At 58.9% G+C, this 17,709-nt stretch overlaps 1 protein-coding gene across 8 annotated transcripts in view; it reads right to left on the reverse strand.

Moving 5' to 3' along the window:
* The window catches only part of VAV2 (vav guanine nucleotide exchange factor 2), a 190,334-nt gene that overhangs the window by 139,579 nt on the left and 33,046 nt on the right, over window positions 1–17,709 (reverse strand). For all 8 annotated transcript variants that reach the window (XM_070252008.1, XM_070252007.1, XM_023629268.2 and 5 more), the window contains exon 2: window positions 9,065–9,181. In XM_070252008.1, coding sequence (XP_070108109.1) covers window positions 9,065–9,181 — 117 coding nt within the window. The remainder of the gene's footprint in view (window positions 1–9,064; window positions 9,182–17,709) is intronic.

Consider the following 17,709-nt stretch of genomic DNA (forward strand, 5'->3'; position numbering starts at 1 on the left):
GGCAGGGAGGAAGGGCACCTCTGCCGAACAGACGAAGGCCAAGGCAGCTGGCGCTGGGCAGCAGACCCGGGCCCGGGACCAGCCAGGTGGGTGGCCGTGGATGGACCAACAGTAGGAAGGACGGGGATCCTGGCAGATGTGTCCCCACCTCCCACATCCAGGACAGACACGCAGCTGAGGCCTCGTCATCCCGGAGGTGTGGCTGGGCCTGGCCTACTGCCAGTGACCCCGGGCGGACCATGAGACCACAGCCCCAGCCACCCCACCATCCCAAATCCCAAACCCCAGAGAGTGGGTTTCTTGGCTGTTATGGTCCGGTGGTTTCAAATTAGGTTTTTAGCCTCTTCAGAACCCTTTCTATAAGCAAAATGTCAGCCAAAATGCCATCCAGAAAACAGACACAAGTGGACTCACCGTGATTCAGCGGGCCCTGCCCTCCCTGCCTCCTGAGAAGGCCCGAGGGGTGCGGATCAACCCCTCGAGGGAGGCATCGGCCCCTGCTCAGACCTTCAGGACAAACAGGCAACCACTGCCCCATGTCCTTGAAAGAGAAGATGCTCAGCCCTCTCTCCTGGTTTAGGCCTCTCATGGCCTCTCTCCACACAGCCCTGCCAGCCTCCACACTGCCCTCCTGGCCTCCACACTGCACTGCCCCGCTGGCCTCCACACCACCCGAGTGGCCTCCTCACCGCCCTCCTAGTCTCCTCACTGCCGTCCTGGCCTCCACTCCACCCTCCTGACCTCCATATTGCCCTCCTGACCTCCTCACCGACCCCCTGGCCTCCACACCACCCTGCTGACCTCCTTACCACCCCCCTGGTCTCCTTACCGGCCCCCTGGCCTCCTCACCGCCCCCCTGGCCTCCACTCCACCCTCCTGGCCTCTGCCCTCCTGGCCTCCATATGGCCCTCTTGGCCTCCACACCAACCTCCTGGCCTCCTCACCACCCTCCTGGCCTCCATATTGCCCTCCTGGCCTCCTCACTGCCCTCCTGGCCTCCACACTGCACTGCCCCGCTGGCCTCCACACCACCCCAGTGGCCTCCTCACCGCCCTCCTGGCCTCCTCACTGCCGTCCTGGCCTCCACTCCACCCTCCTGGCCTCCTCACTGTCCTCCTGGCCTCCTCACCGCCCTCCTGGCCTCCTCACCGCCCTCCTGGCCTCCACACTGGCCTCCAGCCTGGCTTCCCCACCCGCCTGCAGATGGCAGAACTCCACACGGTTCACCACGCTCCGTCCCTGCAAACAACTGCCTCACCTGGCACAGGGACAGGCACAGTAGAGCACAGAAGATCTCGACCTCCGCCGTCAGTGGGACCCCCCCACCCAGTTTCACCGTCACCATGGGACACAAGCAAGATGCATCCTCTCCAGGCCCTGGGGTCCCTCCCTCCTCGTGGGCTCTTGAAGATGGCAGGAGCCATGGCAGTGAGGCACCCAGCACGCGGCAGTGTTCAGTGCGTGCGTGCGCTCACCACTGCGGGAGGAGGGTCGGGCTCAGGCAGATGGGCTGTGCGGCCGGCTTCACACACCAAGTTAATGCACGGCCTGCCGGTCCGCCCTCAGCCTCGCTGAGGGCCAGGTGTAACGGCTTGGAAGTTTCTGAGCCTAGCAAAATGTTTTAATGAATAATAAGTAGAATTAAACCCGCTCTTTAGCTCAAATGAGAGAGACAGCCTGGCGGGCCTTCCTCTAGGTACTTAATTCCACCCAAATCAGAGGCTTAAAAGAGGCGAGCTGACCATGTGGAGCTGCAGGTCCCGGGGGGCGGGGGCACGCAGGGAAGCAGCGTCAGACTTCGCTGGAAACGGGTCCCGGAGGTGGGTGATGGGGTGCCACCCCAGGGTACATCCTGGAGGGCCCCCAGGATGTCCCGTCTCCCCAGGCCCCAGCAAGGCATCTGGGCCAGCCTGGGCTTCGTGACCCACCAAGGGCACCCAAGCCTCTTGCAAGGTGACCCCTGTCCCCACTACAGGCTTCCCAGCTCCTCCTGTAAGACCCACGCAGTCAGGCAAAGACAGCCTGGTGCCCCAGCGTACCAGGTTCGAGTCTGGGCACCTGGGAGACGTCAGTAAAGAAAGCATGAAAGTCCCTACAGCCGGGAAGCTCAGAGTCCAGTCAGGAGAGGTGACTGTGAGCAACGAACCTCGTAAGTAAAGCAACGGCTTAGACGGAGGGCAGCCTGCGAGACAGGAGGCCGCAGTGAAGGGGGAGCAGCACCGTTTCAAACACCGAGATTTGAGCAAGCGCCCAAGGACGCGACGAAGGCAGCCCTGCAGCCACGGGGGAGCCTCTGGGGCAGGGGGGCAGCAGGCAGGACAGCCCAGTGACGGGAGCCTGCGAGGCTGGTCAGCCACTGGGCATGAGCATGGGGGGAAGCAGGGAGCAGGTCCCAGGAAGGACATCCCAGAACCGCCTGCTGGGGTTCCACCCCACTGGGCTCCTGGGCCACCCAGGAGAAACTCCCCTGCCCCTCCCTCCAGGCATCCAGCCTGCCTTCCCCGTGTCCTCCGCCCACAAGGACAGAGTGGCCTCCTGGAAGGCTCTCTCACTTCTACTCCCGGCTTAACCATGTGAGATGGTGGCTGTGACCACAAAGGAATATGGTGGTGGTGGTGATGGTGGTGGTGGCGATGATGGAGGTGATGGTGGTGGTGGTGATGGTGGTGGTGGTGGTGGTGGTGGTGGTGATGGTGGTGGTGGTGGTGGTGGTGGTGGTGATGGTGGTGGTGATGGTGATGATGGTGGTGATGGTGGTGGTGATGGTGGTGGTGGTGATGATGGTGGTGATGGTGATGGTGGTGACGGTGATGGTGGACACTGTTCTAACTCACTGCTTCCCGGACTCCAGCCCACAGAGAGCTTCCATGCCACAGCCACCTACAGAGCTCCGATAAAGAGGGGAGAGTGGGTCCAACTGTTCCCACTTTCCAGATGAGGAAATCCAGACTCAGAGAAAGTCACCTGCCCAGGGTCGCTGGAGGCAGCTGGGCCGACCCCAGCAGCGACGCCAGGACCAGGCGCCACGTTGGCCAGGCTGGCCATGACTTCGCTGCCCTCCTGAGGAGGCTGCAAGGCCGGGAGAGGGAGGGCCTTGGGGACAGCCAACTCCCAGACCCAAGACCCCAACGGCCGTGCGACCCGAACGAAGCAAGCTGCTCAGAAACCTCTGCCTCCCGGTCTAGAAAATGGGGTGACATCACGTCACCCTGGGAAGATTATATGACTGACCTACGGGGCCCAGCTCACACTAACGAGACGGGACTGTCACTTCATAGTGATGATTATCCACAACCTTCAGGACCAAATATCATGATTAAGCCACAGAAACCCCGCAGCCTTGCCAGGAACCTCCCTGCAAAATTTCCAACCAGATTTCAAGCTACAGCAGTGGTGCCCCTGCAAGATCCAGCCGACGCTGGCCACCCACTCTCCCTCCCACGCTCCCTCTCACCCTGAGCCCTGTGCATCCGACACACAGCCGGGAACAGGGCATGTGCCGCCGAGGAGGGAGCAGGGCCGGCCGGATTTCACCAGCCCGCCCTGCTGGCTCCAGCTTGCCCACCTCGGCCCTCGGCTCGCCCGCCCTGGGCAGCGCAGAAAGCACTCACAACTGCTTTGAGTCGAAACCTAATACCTTTAATGTGGCCCTTCGGGAAAATACCAGGAAAGGCAGCCAAAAAGGGAAAGCCCTCCAGAATCCACTTTCTGGATCTCTCAGCTCCTGCTGGAGCTTGCTGGCGGGTTAGCAAGAAGAGGAACAAAATACTAATAAAAATGTCTAGTCTGTCACTTCCTCGCTGAGCCCTCAACACAGTGCCACACACCAGATCATTACTGTCTTCACTTTCTCCCTGCAGAAACCAAAGCTCAAGAGCCCAGGGACTTGCAGAGTCTGGATTCACACCCAGGTCTAACTGAGGGAGGGCCCTCTTTCTCCCGCCCACCTCCTCCAGCGCCTCCCTCCACCAGAATCCGGATGAGAGGAGGCACCAGAAGGAAGGTGCAGTGGACCGGCCTGGCTGGCTTCCCCTGTGCGGGGGGCCTGCTCCCTCAGTGGTTGGCTGCACCCAGGGGTCCACAGCCCTCAAGGTCTCCAGGGCTCCAGCTGCCTGCTGCCCTGCCGAGGCCTCTGCCAAGGGTCTCCCTGGGTGCCCTGGGGGGGAGCAGAGAGAACCAGTCTGACATGGGGCTGCCCCTCCAAGCACTGCTCCTGGGTCAAGGAAACACTTCTTGGAGCTTCGTGCACCCCAAAACATCAGCTCCCCTCTGCACCTGCCCCGCTCAGTCCACTCTGCCGCAATGGAAATGCGGGAGGGAGAAGCCCAAGGGCCGGGGGCGCAGGCTACACTGAAAGAGCACGCGGAGGGCCTTCCTGTTGTGTAAACAGGACGAACACCGTGGAACCAGCTCCCAATCTCTGCAGCGCATCCCCGGGGAGAGGGGCTCGGCGTCTCCCCAAACAACAGGGCTCTTGTGGCAGTGGTACTTGCACAGCGCACGATCCCCGCCCCCCATGACCACATCACAGAGGAGAGGCTCGGGTCAGGGCTGAAGGCGGGCCAGAGCCGGCCAGCCCCAGCAGAAAGTCCTAGAGCTTTCACCTCCTCACTCCGCTTTCCCACCGTGAACCGCACAACAGCTAATCCAGGTGTCCCCTTGGAGAACAAAGGCCATGACGGTCCTTCGCTGCCTTTTATCTCTACTACAACAAGTGCTTAATAAATACTTGTAAATTAGATGCTTGATGGGCAGATGGATGGATGGATGGATGGGTGGATGGAGGAATGAATGAATGAATGAACAAATCAATAAATGAATGCCTTTTCTCTTTCCAAAGAATGACTCCAACAACATGAGAGACTTGGAAAGATGAGAGGCAGCTGTTTAGAAAAAGAACAAGAAGGCCCAGAACCCGGGCAGGACCTGAACACTACAAACCTTCTTAAATAATAGCAAAAAAAAAATCTAGAAATTTCTAAACCAGGCTGAGACTGACTAACCAGCTGTTCCACAAGGATCCTTCTACTCCTGAATCCTACGGATGTACGTGGAAGATGACCAGGCAAGAAGTGAGAGAGAGTCCTGTGCTTCACCTCAAATCCACCCCCGCACTCCCAGCAGACCACCACTGATGGACCCTAAACCCTTTCCCCCCGCCCTGCAACAGGCCTCAGCGTCACTTTCAAGACAGCCTGGCAGCTTCTGGTTGGCAGCAACCGGAATTGGCCCTAAAGATCAACCCTCGGCCCCTCTGGCCTCGTCCACCCAGAAACCACGGGTCAACTCTGCTATCACTGAGCTTTGTGTTCAGGAGAGGGATGGACACTGCCTTCCCGCTGGCTGGGACTCATCACTCCTCAGGGCCAGCCGTGGCGTCCGGCGGAAGGCAGAGCAGGCGGGCACATCTGCATGGGCCGCCGTCACTGAGGGCCCCCTGCGCACTTCTGGAACAGCCGTGGGCATCCCTACTGGGCTGGGCTCCTGAAGGGCGAAGGATGCATCTGGGCCCATGGGAAACATTAGTCCACGTCCCTGAAGAGACGCTGGGACGTTCGCTCTGTCTCTGTGCCCAGAGGGAACCCTGCACCACAACCTCCATCCCAGGCTCGTCCTCAGAAAACAGCCCCTGAGTCAGCCTCTCCAGACCTGCTCTCACCACCCCAAGCCTAAGGACCAGGAGGCTGGAGCTGGCAAGTCCCCACACAGTCCACTGCTGCACCCTGGCCAGGCCGCACTCTGGGGCGGGAGTCCCGTGTGCCTTCACACCGAGCAGAGCAGGCTGTGGGTGGGCAGAAGGGCGCCGGGACTCGGCTGTGTTTTGCTTTTCCAGGGGATCCCGTCCCTGGACATCAGGAGGCACTGGCCAAGCAAACAGGCTCCGGTCAGTGGCTCCTCTGTGGCAAGAGCACGCCCCAGCGTCCCAAGCCTCAGCGGACCCCAGGTCAGGCTCAGCTTGGAAGTGCTGACCAGAGGCTGACCACAGTAAGACAAACACACAGGGAAGGAGGAGAACGAAGACACGGCCGCTGAGCCAGACGGACAGGGAGGACGAGGCGGGGGCCAAGCGATTCTGCTCCTGCTGCCTCCGTGGGCACCAGCGCCCAGCACATGGTCACAGGGTCCCCTTCACACACAGGGACGACACAGGCCGCCCCACACGGCCAAGAGGAGGCCAAAGGACCAAGGAGAAGCGCGGCAGAGAACAAGAGTGGGCCTCACGGGCAAACACGAGTCTACTTCCTGCCCCACAGGAAGGCAAGGCAGCATGCTCATCGCCATTTTACAATTAGGACCTGGAGAAACTGAGTCACCTGAACACGGCCACCCACTGGTGACGGCAGAGCTGAGACTCAGACCCAGCCTGTGGGGTCCTAGGGTCGGTCCTTAGCCACCTGGCTCCGTCTTCCAAAGGTGCAGATGTTAAGTCTTTACAAATAAAATAATGGAGAAAAGCATAATCGAGAGGCAGCTGCCACCCACCTGTGAAAGCGTAGTTTCGTTTCAACCAAACCTGGGGGTGGTGGGAATAAGGATGGTGGCAGCGACCCCCGGGCAAGGAGCACCCACTCTGGGCTGGGCACCCTGCTGAGGGCTCCCTACAAGTTCATCCACCTAGTCCTCTTGTCCACCTCTCACAGCCGCGCAGACTGAGGGTCAGTCACGGCGCCATCTGCCAAGGTCATCCAGCCAGTAAGGGGAGCCAGCTTTTAAACCAGGTTGGTCTGACTCGAGGGTCCGACCTGAAAAGCGGCTGCAGGACAGGGCCGCTCTGGGCCATCAGAAACGCTCTCCCCGAGCCCAGCCCTTCCTGCAGCCTTGGGCCTCCGTGCAGGGCGTGAGGCTGAACCAAGGCACCTGCGGCTAGGCGCCGGGGTCCGAGCGGGTGTGTCTCTCCCATTCCCAGCACCCGACACGGCGATTCACAGCCCAAATCCACTGCCCACTCCCAGGGTCCCACAGTGGCTGCCACAGCATAGCAAAGCACCACCACTGACAGTCACAGTGCGTCGTGGGCAGACCAGAGGCCAGCGTGAGCAGCAGCCCCCATGCAGCCCCTCTGTGCTGCTGACATGCCTACCTCGGGGCCAAACCACCTCGCTGGAACCATTGACGACAAAGAAGGGCGCCCCACTTGCACACTGCTCAGCCGCACGGCTGGCAGGTCATGTGATGAGACTTTAATCCAAATTTGTGTACATCTTACATCATGGCATTCGGCTGGAGCAAACTCAGAGCAAAGTGGGAGTAGAGACTGACGACTCTGCATTTTAACTGCTGGCCAAGAAGTGGGTTTGGCCAGGGTTTATCCTGCCTTTTTCTCTATACAATTATTTTAAATACCAGTTGTGTGCACGACTGTCTATGTGAAAGTGTGTGTGAGAGCTGTGAGCGCACGTGAGTGGATGTGCATGAGTGAGAGTGTGTGTGTGTGTGTTCTGAAGCCCCCTTCTCCAGAGCCTAGAGCCTTCGGCACCGCCCCTGGCTAGGCACCGCTGTTTGCATGGAGAAAGAACGGAGAGAGGTTCCAATGCATCTGAAAGCAGATCTGTGGGAACCAAGAGGCCCTTGATGGGCAGGACCAGCCTGGTTGCATTCAAGCTTCAGCAGCTCCCGCCCCAGCAGACGCGCCCCTGGGCAGAGGGATGCACGCAGCCTCAGGTCCCCGGCAGGTGCACTGCAGCAGAAGGCACAATGCTGAGTCATTCAAGAGAGGAACAGAAACCTCTAGAACTGGCTGATTACACAAAGAGATGGGCTTCTGAACAGGTCTCCAAATCTCGTTCCCAGAGACTTTCAGAACTCAGGAAGAGTACCGTCAGGCCCAGGTGGCTTATGGGAAAGTCCTGGTTATTGATGCTAATTTGACACTTCACAGCACTTCAAATGAGGGCTCCTCCTCTTGAAGTGGATTCTCAGCATTTGCGATAGCAAGTGCAAAATTCCCTTCCCGCTTCATCAATCGTGTACTCCCTGAACACTTCCTCAAACACTAAGTCCCCAATAATGGTCCTCAGATAAATCAGGCAATAAATATCTCCTGATATTTCCCATCAGCAGGTGGAGACAAGCTCCTTGGGGAATCCAGGAAGCAGCCATTGGCAGAGGCTGTGCCAGCGGCAGAGGGAAGGGCCAGGCGTGGTCCTCCCAGGGCACACAGGGACTTGGGGACACCTGGACCACAGGCCGTGCAGAACCAGGTCTGCACTGGAGCCCTCAGCCCCTGAGATCAAGATACCTCGGTGCTGACGCCACCAATTTAAAAGGAGTGACCTTGGACCTGCTGTGCTTTCGGATGGCGCGGGACACCCTGCATGGGGACTCTGAACCCAGGAAGACATAAATGAGCCACAGCCTGCCCCGCCCCGGCCTTTGTACCTGCCCAGCCTCAGGTACCCCTCGCCTGTGCCAGCAGGGCTTCTGCAGGACAGCTGCCAGGTGACACTTTGTGAGAACACAGGGAGATGCCCCAGGCTGTTCAGCCCGGACCCAAGAGGTCGCCTCCAGGGACCTTGGGAGTTCAGGGAATCACCCCCTCCTTGACCAACACCTGCTCAGAGCCCAGGCAGTTCTGCTTGTTTCAGGTGTACGCGTGAAGGCTCCTCTCACGGAGCACCACGATAAAAGCTGTCCCCGTGTCATCCCAGCCAGCCCTCAGGAGCTGGTCCTAACACGGGCCCATCTCCCACGAAGAATCTGGCTCAGGGCAGGAATGAAGCTCTCAGGGTCCAGATGCAAAGGCAGGGCCGGGACCCCATCGCCAGGTCTGTCCTCGTCCACGTCCAGCTCTCCCTCTGTCCTCCTGGATGCATGATGCCTGGCCTCTCCCTGAACGGCGTGAGAGGAGGGAGGGGCCACCCCGCTGCCCCTAGCCCCCAATACTCCCCCGACACCCATTTGCAACACAACCCAGCCCGCACTTGCCCGACACAGGATGGAAGAAGAGCCTTGGCTCTGTGTTGGAGGGGCCAGGCCCGTTCTGTTCACTGGGGCCACCAGCCACTGAGCCAGCCCCTCAGCCCCCACCCCTGCGTGGCTGAGAGTAGAGGAAGAGGCCACTCACCTTCCCGAAGTCTCGGACATCGAAGAGGTCGAAGGGGTCAAACAGCTCGCTATTTCTTAATCCAAATTTATCATGGCAGACCTTAAGGAAGGTGCGGATGTTCTTCAAACACAGGAACTAGAGAAGAGAAGGGAAAACAATTAAACCTGCAGAGTCTGTAGGGATCAGAACAATAACAGCAGCCAACTTTCGCTTCCGTGTGCCGACACAGACGAGCACGCTCCTGTTCCGAGAAGACCCCCAGATCTGGCTGTCGCAGACAGGCCCGGCTCGTCTTGGCCATTCAGGACGCCTGCAGCCCTGCCAGGGGGATGTGAACATTTCAACTGTGATAATCAAGACGGGAACAAAAGATGCCGCCTTGAGTCAGCAAGGGTGGAGCACACACACACGCACCGCCTTCAACCCACCGCACAGACCCAGCACAGTTACTTTACACGTGACAAAGCCGGCAGCCAGGACCCACCCTGCGAGGCTGTGCTGGACCCCAGGAGCACACGCCACACACACAGCCACGGTGGGGGCCAGCGGGGACACAAAGGCCAGAGTTCCCAGATGAGCACCCGGGGCACCTCTTCCACTGGGCCACCCAACCGCAGTGGGCCTGGCAACACAACTGGGTGGGGGCTTGGGGGGCCGTGAGCAGGATCGCCAGCTTCCAGACCCTGGGGAGAAGGAGCTGGTAAAGAACATATAGGGGGAGCAAGGGAGGCAGCCTGGAGTGCAGACTTTGGAGTCACTCAGCCCTGGGTTCAAATTCTGTCTGCTGATTCTAACTTTGGGGACAGGGAGAATGGCTTCGGCTCCTGAGCCTGGTTTCCTAACACCATGTGCTCCTCTGGGTTAATTGCGTTCCCTGAGGGCACAGGTGGACATTTGGTATGTGGGAGCCATCAGCCCACCCAGGCCAGCTCAGTGTGGGCGTCCACAAGGCAAGGACGCAGACACACACACAGCTGAAGAATAACCCAGGATTTCGGACCTCCTCCTCATCAATGACCATCGTCTAAGGGCTTGATTTCAAGCGAGCTGCAGAGCCTGCGCCTGCTCACCGGGAATCCAGACAGATGGACAGCTTCAGACGAAGGCCAGGCCAGAATCAGAAGCTGAGGCAGGCCGGGTGCAAACCAAGCTGCACCGAGAACCCCATCACGGCAGGGCGGATGTGCACCTCTGCTGGCCCCCCACCCCCAGGGGGCAGTGCCCCAGCCTGGAGCACCCTCTGCACTGGCCACTTCTCTCGTCCTGCTGGGACTGGTCACTGGTCACAACAACACTGACTCATTTGCTTTGTCGTTTACCATTCTCTCTCTTTGTCTTTGTGTGTGTGTATCTCTGTGTATGTGTCTGTATGTCTATCTGTGTGTGTATGTGTGTATCTGTGTGTGTGTATCTCCATGTATGTATCTGTATGTGTATCTGTGTACCTGTGTACCTCTGTGTACGTACCTGTATGTGTATCTGTGTGTATCAGTGTGTATCTGTGTGTGTACCTGTGTGTATATGTGTGTGTACGTGTGTATCTGTGTACATATGTATCTGTGTGTGTATACACGTGTATATGGATCTGTGTGTGTATCTCTATGTGTGTACCTGTGTGTGTGTATCTCTGTGTATGTATCTGTGTATCTGTGTGTGTGTGTGCCTGTGCGTGTGTAATTTTTCCTGAACGTGTGAGAGTAAGCTGCAGACATGATGCCCTTCACCCCCAAGCATCTGATGTGTATTTCCTGAGGACAAGGACGCCCCTTCCATAAGCACAGCACCAATGCCAAAGTCAGGAAATTCACGTGCCCACCACATGCTACCTGGTCTACAGACGGTACCCAGGGACATTTCTTCAATGTAGAAAGATAAAGGACAACCAAAATGTCCTGATGGCAAAAAAATCTCTGGCCCAGGGTCCAATCCTGGATCCACATGACTTCAGTTGTCACCTCTCTTTTGTCTCCACGGACCCAGAACAGTTTTTTCCAATAGAACTTTCTGGAATGATGGAAATGTTCTACATGCACACTGTCCAGTACAACCACTAGACATGTGCCCAGTGAGCACTTGAAATGTGGGTGGCCTGGCTGAAAAATTGCATTTCTAACTTAATTTTATTCTAACTAATTTAAATTTAATAGCTACATGTGAATCTAAAACTCCTCAGTGTTTGTCTTCCACGACCTGACGTTTTTGAAGAACACAGACACAAAAGGACAAATACTGTAAGGATTCCACTTATATGGGGAGCTCGGATAGGTAGACCCACAGAGACAGGAAGTGGGTGGTTGTCCCGGGGGTGGGGCGGGGGGAGTGAGGGTTTCATGGGGACAGAGCTTCAGTTCGGGAAGACGAGCAAGTTCTGGAAATAATAGTGGTGACTGTTATGTAATACTGTGAATGTGCTCAAAGCCACTGAACTGTACACTTAAAAATGGCTAAAATGGTAAATATGTTTTATATATTTTACCACGATAAAAAAATTTACTTAAAAAAAAGAGAGAGACACAGATAAACAGATGCACGGGGAGGAGGCCACGCGGTCATGGAGGTAGAGATTCGAGCGGTGCTCCCACGAGCCAAGGAAGGCCAGAGATGGTCAGGAAACCACAAAGAGGCTGGGACGGAGGGCTGGACAGACCCCGCCTCGGAGCCCCCAAGCCCCTAGTCCTGCCAACACCTTGATCTCGGACTTCTGGCCTCGGGAACCGTGAGAGAATACTTTCTGTTGCTTCTGTCCCCGAGTCTGTGGGACACAAACATGCTGCCCGGGCGTGCAGACGCAGGAGGCGGGGTCTGACTCAGCCCACCCGGCTCCCCTCGTTCCAGCCGGTTCCAGACCCGCTTCCTCCCGGCCGCCGCCCTGCAGGACCCACTGCAGCTCCCAGCCTGGCTCCACTATTTTTTGCACACCACTCGTCTCTCATTTCCACTAGGCATTTATTTTAATGGCTCCTCAGCCTCCCATTTTTGGAGTTAATTACCCAGCTCCTAACCATAATCGCAGCCGCCAAGGCCAGCCTTCCTTTTGGGGCTCAGCACGGGCAGGCGCCCCTTGTCTGGTGGGCACAGCGTCTGCCTGGCCTGGCTCCACCCCACTGTGGCCACCCGGCCCCTAACCTTCCAGAACCGCTCCCCACACAGCTCCGGGCCCACCCCAGGCCCCAAGGCCGGTGGCTGGAAAACTGAGGCTCACAGACGAGTCAGACTTCAGGGAAAGGGAGACGGCGGGACGGGGAGGAAGAACGTGGTCTGGGCCTCAGGCCCCGGGGAGGGGGCAGCCCCTAGCACGGGCGTCACCTCCGAGCTTCCTGTGCGCCTGGCACGGCACTGCGTGGTTGGCCCACCCGATGTGTTTAGTCCCCAGTCATTCACCCCATTTTACAGGTAAGGAAACTGAGGCACAGAGAGTTAAGAACCTTGGCTCCCAACCAGAAGGCGGCAAAGCCAAGATTGGAACCTACATCTGCTTCAGAGCCGAGAGGCCCTTCAAGAGGACGGGTCTGCCCGCAGGGAGGCCGTCAGTCCCGGTCCCTCCATCCTGTGCTCTCATCACCAGCATCCCTTCACCCTCATAAGAGGCCCATTTTCAATGATAAGTGACAGGGTCACTCTGCCCACCTCTCTCCTTGTACAGTTAGGGAAACTGAGGCCCAGAGAGGGAGAGAGCAAGGAAGGCCCAGGCCCTGTGTCCAGATTCCTAACCCCTTTTCTTCGCATTTGGCGGGGCCAGTTCCTGCTGCTCGTGTCCACCCACCTGTCTTCCGGTGGCCCCCGTGCCCCCCATCCCTGGGCAGAGGAGGGCGTGAGGCTGGGGCCTGGCCTATCAGAGCCTCGCCATCCCTTGCGCACAGCGGGGACGGTCAGATTCCAGGAAAGAGACTCCTTGAGGGGTGAGAGCGGACAGGACGCAGGCCCGAAGCGGCTGCAGGCACGTGTCAGCCATGCGCTGAGACAAGGCGGGCGAGGGAGGGCCCAGACAGGGGCCAGTGTGAGGCCAGAAGCTGCCCATCCTTGTCACATGGCCAGGGGAGGCCTGACGGCTGCCATGTCCCCTAAGGCTTCAGGGGCGGGTGGCATTCTTCTCTTTCCTCAGCCTCCCGGGCCCTCTGCAAAGGGCAGCCACCATGTCACCAGCATCTCAACGTGAACACGCAGCCTCGGAAGTCACTTAAGTGGCCACAGTGAGGATCTGTCCCTGGAACACTGGCCCTGTGACAAGCGGCCCAGACGTGAGTCGGCCCCACTGGGACGGCAGAGACCAGGGCCCCCGCTGGGCTTGTTTAGGGCACTCCATGGGGCGTGGGCTGAACGCAGGGAGGGCTCCCGCCTCCCAGCCCCAAACAATCCGTCCTCCGGGCCTGGCTGTTGTGCAGCGGTCATGTCAACCTCCTCTCTCCAGCCCATTTGTCAGCTTCCCCAGACCTAATCAGGCTGCAATCAGATTAACGAGAGGACACAGGCTCCGTGCCCAGCCGCCACCTCCCCGGGCGCAGCAGAACAGCACAGCTGTCATTCAGCTCTCAGACGGCCCCAGCAGGGGAGTCCTGGACGTGAGAGGCAGAGGAGGGCCCTGAGAGCCAGGACCCCGCCTCTGAGCCTCCAGGCCCCGGGGTGGCCCAGCCCAAGTGGCCTCACTATGGCCACTTAGCGGCCAAACTACTGGCCGGGGAGACACTGCCGGGGACAGCCCCACCCCACCAAGGAGACACAGAGGTGCTGCCCCACCGGGCCGGGCAACCTCACTGGGCTCGCACATCCCCCCAGGCAGTGCTGGAATGGGAAACAGGACAGCCACCCTGCCCCCGGAGCCCACATCCACCAGCAGCTCCTCACAGGCTGCTCAGGTATCTGAGCACTGAGAGGCCAGCACAAAAGGGGAAACTGAGGCACACACAGGTGAAGCCCATCGCGTGAGGTCACACGGCCACAGGCACTGGACAGGGATTTGCCGTTTGAACGCAGGCAGCCTGGGTGCCGACCACTGGGCAATGGAGGGAGGGAACAACTGGGCTCAGCGCCTACCGCGAGCGGGGCAGCACACGGACATGCTCCAGCGCACGAAGCCGCTTACCGACCGCAACGGTCCCGTCAGGTAGGAAGGTCCTCACCCCAGTCCACAGACGGACAAAGCGAGGCTCGGAGCAGCCAGATCACGGACGGGCCCAGGGTCACGTGGTAAATGGTGCGGTCCAGATGACGGCAGAGGCCCCACCTACAGCGCGGAGGGAAGCCCTGCGGCAGCCGAGGACAGCGGCAGAGGGCCCCGGGCCTGCGTTTTCAAGGCGTGGCAGGCTGCCCTGCCCCTTGGGACCCCGCTTGGCACCAGATGCTGCCCTTTGTGAAGTGTGACCCACCCCTCTGGGGTAGACCTGGCTCCTGGTTCCACCCCTCACACCACGTGGGCTTGGGCGGTCTCCTCCTTGCCAAGCGAGGGGCTGGAGGAGGGCTCCAGGGACCCTCCTGGCTCTGACCTCCTGGGCATCTCAATGCAACAGCTCATAAGAATCCCAAAAGCTCCCACGAAGTGAGGGTCTCCGTGTTGTCAGGTGCTACTCACAGCAAGCCGGGTCATCACAGTGATTCCTAATTTCCAGATGAGGAGACTGGGGTTCCAGGAGGCTTCCTCGCCTGCCCAGGGTCACTAGGAAAAATCTGGGACCGATTAACCTCCAAGGCCAAACTGCTGCCCTTTAAGCCATCCTGTCTATAGGTTTCTGAGCAGGAAGACATGATTCTTTTTTATTTTTAAGAAGAAAACAATACTTGTAGGAAAACTAAGTCTGATTGGGGGTGATGGGGAGACAGAGGGTAGGAGCCCAGCCTATGCGCTTGACAGGCAGGCCCCACTCACAGAAACCGGGGCTCAGGGGTCCGGCCGGCGGGGTGGGAGGAGTGTGAACTGATGTCTGTGCAGACAGTACCGGACCAGCGTGTGCACACCGCTTCAGAGTTTGCTAAGACCTTCGTTTTTACATCTGCATTCAGTCCACCCCTACCATGGACTTTTACTTTGAGCTCCAATTTGCAAATGCGGAAACCGAGGCTAGAGAACTGGCGACGAGGAGGGTGACCTCTGGGGGTGCCCTCCAGCCTCTTACAGGGCCTGTCCCAGGGGAAGTCCCTTTGGCCAGCTATGGCAGGAGGCGGGCAGCCGCAGCTCCCAGAAGTGATGCTCGCTGAGGCGGCCCCACAGGGGAAGCCCCTGGCTGTGCTCTCTAGATCCCCCGACCTGCCCTGGCCCCTGTAAATTGTCACTGACATGCAAAGCTCCTCCCGGGGCTCTGGCTGGTGTCCCCAGCCCACTGATTCCATCACACGCAGCCTCTGGGGCAGGCCAGGAAGGCTCAGCTCCACACCCAGCCCAGACCCTGCAGCAGGCACGCCCGGCCTAAGAGCCCTGCCCGCCGCTGGGCTGGGCCTGCTGCAATGCAACAACCACTTGTCTTCTCTGCACCCCAGTTTTTCCATCTGCAAAATGGGTAAAGAAAATCCTGCCCTCTGACTTCTAGGATGCTGAGCCCCTCGCTCCAGATAACTGCTTTAAGGGGTGACAGTTGACACTGGGGCCATCTCCCTCAGGAGGTCCTAAAGTCCCTGTGCCCAGGGCTTCCCTGTGGCATCATGCCGTGGAAGATCCAAGGCCAGGCCCTTGCCCCCAGGGCCCCTCCAGGCCCTACGATCTGCACTTGAGGCCAACATCCGAACCGGACAGCCAGCCGGCGCTGAGGGTGGCCACACCCTGGTCAGACCTGGGCCCTTCAGCCCCACCTCTGCGGCCTCTAATTACTAGCCTAACTCCTCAAAACTGTGCCCAGAGGCTGGGGCAAGAGACCGCAGGCTAGCCAGAGCCCTCCGGGAGAGGACCTGAGGCTCTCTGCTCACAGCCAAACCAAACAGCGAGCTCACAGCCAAACAGCGAGCCAATGGGGAGGTGAACAGCACCCTCCCCACGCTCCCCCTGCCAGAGAGACCCCTGGACCCCGCAGCCGCAGCGACGGACGGGGCCCTTCAGCTTGGGAGCTGGGGCCATCCAGACACTAGGAAGTTCCTCTTCAAGCCTCTGCATCTCTCTGAGAGGCGGGGTCTCCGTGTCTGAAGTTCACATTCTACAGCAAAGGCCCCCGAAGTGCTGTGGACAGCCCTGCGTCGTCCTGTCATATCTCCACAAGTGGCACCAAACTGCGCTTCTCGATGATGAACAGCAGGCCGTCGCGCTGCTGCGGGAGTGATCTGAACTCCCCGGGGCCGCGCAAACCGGACGCCCATTAGACGCTCTGACGGACGTCTTTGATCAATAAAAAATGGGAAAACGAATTAATTTCCTGTTTTATTTATGCCGCGCTCATTCCAAAAACCATTTTAAGTGGCTTCATGACTATTTAATAGATGCAGCTTGCTGGAATGGGTCTTTCAAATTTGGGCCCTTGGGGTAAATACACAGGGGGCCTTAAGGTCACACGCTGGCCAGACGCACCTAGGGGGCAGAAGCTGAGACCATCTCCCCCCACTGGGTCCCGAATACCCTGGACGATGACCCACAGCACGGCTCGAGATCTAGTGAATGAATGAATGAACAAAACGAATGTCTACAAAGCATCATCCTTTGCTGACGTCTTTGAAACGGCCCTGCTTGGCCCCTAAGCAGGGGTCAGTCCATCACGGGGGTGATTCGAGGCCCCCACGGACAGCTGCTGCTGCTTGGGTGGCAATCAGCACTCCAGACACATCTCTTCTGAAAACAAGCAGGTGGAGTCTGGGGTTTGGCCATGACCCTTTATTCCCACACCCATCGATACAGTCCGTGGGCCCCGAGGCACCCGCAGGCTGGGCCCGCCAGTTCACCAGGTCCAAAAACCACCCGGGCAGGTCGGGATCATTTTTCATCAGATGAGGAAACTGAGGCTCAGGAGGATAGGATCTAGGATTGGAGCTGCCCAACTCCACAGCCTGCGGCTTCCCACACCGTCACAGGGCCGAAGCCGCTGTGACCAGCCCGGCACTGAGCACAGGGGGCTCCCGGGGGAGAGCGCCGACGTGGCTGCAGCTCCCCGGCTGCCCCAGGCAGGTTTTGAAAGCGCGGGCCCAGCCAGGGATTTATTTGAGGAGTGTCGGGGATTCGATTATGTCTGGACAATTTAACATGAACGCTGCTCCAATCAGGCCATTTCCTCAGCTGCGCACACACCGGGGGGCAGAGGCGCGAGCGGGCGCCAGCGGGCTGACTGACGAGCTGAGCCGCCTTCGCGCAGGGCCTCGCTCCGTCTCCCTCTGCGCGGCCAGAGAGAGGGGAGGGGTAGCCCCGGGAGGAGGGCCAGGTTTGCTTTGTCCACGACGTTGGCCAGGGGCAGGCCTCGCCCCGGATCAAGGGCAGGAAGCGTTGGGCATGGTGGCTACCGCTTGCCGTCGGGCAGTTTAACGCACGGCCGCTAGATTTTGTCACCCAGAAAGGACCAGGTCAGCAAGGTGTTTCATTTCACTTTCGGGGCAGGTTTCCAGCATTTTAAGTCTGCTGACACTCAGATGTGCCGAAACATCCTAAGGTGGTATTTCCGCGTTCTCCAATAATAAACAGTCAGGCGCTGGGCCTGAGCCCAGTGCCGCATGGAGCCCCTCGTGTCCATTGTCTGGTTCCTCTAACATGATTCATGAGCTAT

This window comes from Equus caballus, chromosome 25, assembly GCF_041296265.1.
Source record: "Equus caballus isolate H_3958 breed thoroughbred chromosome 25, TB-T2T, whole genome shotgun sequence".
Classification (NCBI taxonomy): Eukaryota; Metazoa; Chordata; class Mammalia; order Perissodactyla; family Equidae; genus Equus; species Equus caballus.